This window comes from Nanorana parkeri, unplaced genomic scaffold (genome assembly GCF_000935625.1).
Source record: "Nanorana parkeri isolate BGI_ZX_2015 unplaced genomic scaffold, ASM93562v1 scaffold1563, whole genome shotgun sequence".
In the NCBI taxonomy this organism is placed as follows: domain Eukaryota; kingdom Metazoa; phylum Chordata; class Amphibia; order Anura; family Dicroglossidae; genus Nanorana; species Nanorana parkeri.
Window position 1 is genome coordinate 506 of NW_017307831.1, and position 4602 is coordinate 5107.

Below are 4602 nucleotides of genomic sequence, written 5' to 3' on the forward strand. Positions count from 1 at the left end.
GGGCGCTTATCACAGGACAGTAGGGGGCAAGTTGCAAATAAAAAACATTATCAGAACTTGAACCCTTCCTCAATGTGTTTGTCTTTATCTGTGTCTCTATTAGCAATGGGAGGTTAACCCATCACTTCCTGTCCTGACGGAAGATGATGGGAAATCTCTCCAATTGGGAAACATATAACTGAGATGTATTACAGGGATCTATTTATCAGCAGCCTTAACAAAACCTCTGCTTAGGGTCCGGTCACTCTGACATTGCCATACTTCGCTTGATCTCTTATGTTTGGCCTTATGAGAGGTTCTAATCTAAAGCTATACATTTCTAGAGAGAGACCTAGAGGCTACCGAAGCTGATTTTTCAAAATGTAAACTCTAAGGCCTCTTTCACACGGGTGGTCGGATTTTGTCCGTCTGTCAGTTTTTCATGATTATCTGATAGGATGCCCAGTGCTGGTGTATGAGCAGACACAACTGTCACACAGCTCAGCCCTATCTGATATGGAGAGAGACCTGAATTTTCTCTGCTGCAGTTAAGTAACACTTGTCAGTTCTTGTCCCTCCCTAGTCTGTGACTTGACAATGAAAGTAGTAACAGCAGACTGATGAGCTCTTCTTTCTATCGCTCTCGCCTCCTATCAGCATGGCCCCTGTTAGCACATGAACACTGCAGCACAACTGATTGGCTCCTTGTTCTGTTTCTTTCTCTACCGGTCTGAGCTTGGTTGTACAGGGGCTGCTGGTGCCTGATGCCGAGTCAAATTCAGGTACTTGCATAGCTTACAAAGACATTAGAGCCTGACTGAAGGTTAATGCAACTATTAGTCATACTGGAGCTCTTTAGTGAAAGTCAGTTAACCCATCGTAACATTTTTGGGTTGTTTAAGGATGTCAGAGCCTTAGGAGAACGCTCACAGTAAAATATAGCCTTTCTGGTAGGAATTGAAGCCTCGCTAAGGCTGTTTTAATGGCTGAGTGGTCTGTCATTTCACTGGAGCAGTATAATTGCTGGATTCTTCCTCTTTTTTTTTTTTTTTTTTTTAATAAACTATATATTTATTACTGTTTTCTCCTGATAATTGCAGAGCCATCTCAGATAGAAGAAGCTGTTAAGGAGCTGGACTCTCTGCTGTCTAACGAGAATGTGCGTTTACAGGAAGTGTGCAGCCGCTTGAAGGAGAAGCACCAAAACATGACTCAAGAGGTCAGCAGAGACTGTTTATTTGTTGTTAAAAAGACATATTAATCACCTTGTATTAAATTGAAACAGTCTGCCAATCTATTTATTATCATCTGCCATAATTGTGTGATAAATTTGCATCACGGTGCCAATTCATTCCGTTTGCCTGTGAATTCTGCCAACCCAAAGAAAGATTTTGCCAAGGTAAGTGCATTACATTCTGGTGTGGTGTACATGGCTGATTAAATACAATATGTGCGTGAGGCTTGGGAGCTTCTCTAGAAAGGGTACAGCAAGTATGACACTTGGTGGGGTGTGCTGACACACAAATTTAAATGTGAGAAATACCTTAGTCCTTTCATCTATCCAATCCATCTTCAAATATGACTTTACTTTTTATGTTGCTGTCCCTAAAGTAAGTGTTTGATGGTTTGCATATATTTTCCTTTAGTTTAGGACAAAAAACAAATAGGTTAATTTATTTTTTGTTGGGTAAAGAGAAACCATACTATCACAAAACCCATTTCAAATTCCCTTTAAGAGTTATATTGATATTATGAGCCTGCTAGTTTAGATTCCCTTTTTGTTTCCTAATACATTTTCTGGCATATAGTAGGCTTTCTGCACATGTAGTTAGACTAAAGATGGGATCGATTGGCAGAGGGGCCTTTACAACTTCTTGTTGGGGGTGCCTTCTGTCATGTAGCACTATAACAGAATTTCCTTTTGTTCTTCCTGAAACTTTTCTGAAGTCATATACGGTAATGTACAATACTTATGGATAATGTCCTTAAAGACCACATAAGTCATTCTATTTTTAATTGTAAAGATTTATGATAAATGGAAATCCTGGATTGTGTAGTGTTGTCACCACCTACAGTGTCTTAGTAGACTTGACCTGCTAGACTTGAGTTGACCTGCTTGACTTAAGCTAAACAATTTAAATTCAGCTTAAAAAGAGAAAATACATAGTTGATACAGTTGGTGGAAACCCAGTGTCAGAAGGTTCAGCAGTTCCAGAGATATAGACAACTGAAGCTGTATGTAGATCTCTATTTTTCTTATCCAGCTGCTCCATATAACCTCCATATTGGGCAGCGAGGCTGCTCATTACATTAGAACACCAACAAGAAGTTGTAGTGGGGTGAAGCTAAGCTTGATCTTTACAAGAAAAGTAAGGATTGCCTACATATTCAGCTTCTTATATATCTGCATCTACTATCTTCAAATGTATTATTCACTGACCTTCCTATGCATATTTTCTTAATCTGTCAAGTTTACATCGCCCAAGTTTAGTTTTTGGTTCATCTACATATTTACAGTGTTTCTCATAGAGCAGCATGAGTTTGCATGAGTCTGCCATATACCTGATTATCACCAACAGGTGTAAGCTCTAACTGCTGACCCTAGTCATAGAAGAAAACAATTCGGGTATTGTTTCCCTGAACATGAACTTGTTTTATTGCTGTCTGAAAGTAAAATTAGGCTTGCAACTGTTGTGGCTGCTCTGAGGCTGATAGGTGAGTGGGTCTTGGGTATGTAGGAAGGATAACAGGAGGGAGAGGACTCGGGGATGTTAATAATAATAATAATAATAATATTATTAGGAGGTTTACTGCTAATCCAAAGGTGTGCAAGAGACAGGGCATGGAGTCTGCAAAACTACAGGTTACCCTCCTGCAGCACTGCAGATATATATATAGAACATAATTTCTCTGTGTTTTCAACCTCATTCATAACTGTACCTGCTTCCCCCTCACTTGTTATTCAGTTCACCCAGTTGCAGTCCCGCTTGGAGAACGCAGAATCCCGCGTCTCACACTTAGATGGCCTCATTGAAGATCTGCAGTGGGACATTGACAAGGTCCGCAAAAGAGAGCAGCGCCTGAACAGACACTTGTCGGAGGTCCTTGAGAGGGTAAGATGCGGGGACTTGTAGTGTTGCTAAGAGGCCTCATTATTAAAGTGTCTGTAATAACAATGGTCTGTCTTGCTGATGACAACAAACCACAACCCACTTTGCAGTGCTTTTAAAATGTTTAAGTTTCAAACTTGTTTATGAGGTGGCTTTGGTAAATGGGGCCCATTATGTTTTTTTCAGTGATCAGATAACTCAAGGTTTTTCCATGTCCCTCCCTTAGGTGAATTCGAAAGGCTACAAGGTGTATGGTGCTGGCAGCAGCTTATATGGAGGAACAATAACCATCAACTCAAAAAAGGTAAAGCATAAAAAGCTACAGTGATAAGACACGTCAGTCTGACCCTTTTTTTTTCTCCAGAATTGTAGGCCTGTAGCCAGTCAGTTAAGGGTTCAGTATTTAGCCCCCCTTATGACCAGTGATCATTGAAGCCCAAAGTCCCAGACCAAATTTGTGAACTTGGCAATAACACTGACTACCTAAATCAGTTTAACGTTGTTAAAGGACATATAAGGTTTTATGTCTTGTTTTTCATCATTTTTTGTAATTGGTTCTTCTTCTTCTTTTTTTTTTTTTTTTTATACACTGTATTGCACTGTGCAAGCTGGAGCCTGCTGGCTTTAACTGTCACTGTTCCTCTCTGTGAGAGATGGAACTCCTTATCTGATAAGACCTTCCTTTCTCCACTCCCTCTACTTTCCCACTCCACTCCCTCTACTTTCCCACATCGAGACCCCCCAAGCTTGTCTCTCCATCCACCCACTCAGCTTGACCCAGTCTGCCAAATCCTCAGACAAACATGAGGTCCTCCACATTCCAGAGTTGGGGGGGAGGGATTTGTTAACCTTTGCAGATGCTTGGACAGCTAGTTTCTCAGATGTTTGGCTGCGGGAGGTCGTATCCGAGAGCTACAAAATTACGTTTCAATCCCTGCCGCCTCCTATTTTTCTCAGCAGGATTCTGTGGACATCAAAGATGCTTACTTGCATGTCCCCATCTTTGCAGCACATCAGGGATCCCTTTTGCTTTGCCTTAGGGCCCCAACACTGCAAGTTTGTGACCCTGCCCTTCAACATCTCGTGTGCACCTCTGGCCCCTATAATAGTCCCAGGCCTGATAGCTCAGGAATCTAGCTCTGAAGTTGGGAAGTCCGTTCTTCCCATCTTTTGGAGGATCATCTCGACAGATGCCAGCATGTCGCACTGGGTAGGAACCCTTCGTATCCTGTCAGCACAGGGGACTTGGTTGTTGGAGTCTTTTCTCCTGATCAGCATAATGGGGAGTCATCCAGCCTGTATTCATTTGGACCACACCATGGTGGTATCGTACATCAGTTAACAGGGAAGAACCAGAAGTCTCGCTGGAGCAAGAGCATTAGATCGGATCCTCTACTAGGCTGCACTTCATGTTTCAGCCTTGTCAGCCATGTATATTCCAGGCATAGACAATTGGCAGGCAGAATTCAGGCGCTGGCAGTGTCCAGTGTCTGGTCCTGGGGGAGTGACTCCC

At 42.0% G+C, this 4602-nt stretch overlaps 1 protein-coding gene across 1 annotated transcript in view; it reads left to right on the plus strand.

Annotated features, from left to right (window-relative positions):
• The window catches only part of RNF20 (ring finger protein 20), a gene marked incomplete at its 5' end in the record, with an annotated part of 25434 nt that overhangs the window by 286 nt on the left and 20546 nt on the right, over window positions 1–4602 (plus strand). Inside the window, 3 exons of the mRNA XM_018570612.1 lie at window positions 1080–1198; window positions 2946–3092; window positions 3316–3393. Of these exons, the coding sequence (XP_018426114.1) occupies window positions 1080–1198; window positions 2946–3092; window positions 3316–3393 (344 nt within the window). The remainder of the gene's footprint in view (window positions 1–1079; window positions 1199–2945; window positions 3093–3315; window positions 3394–4602) is intronic.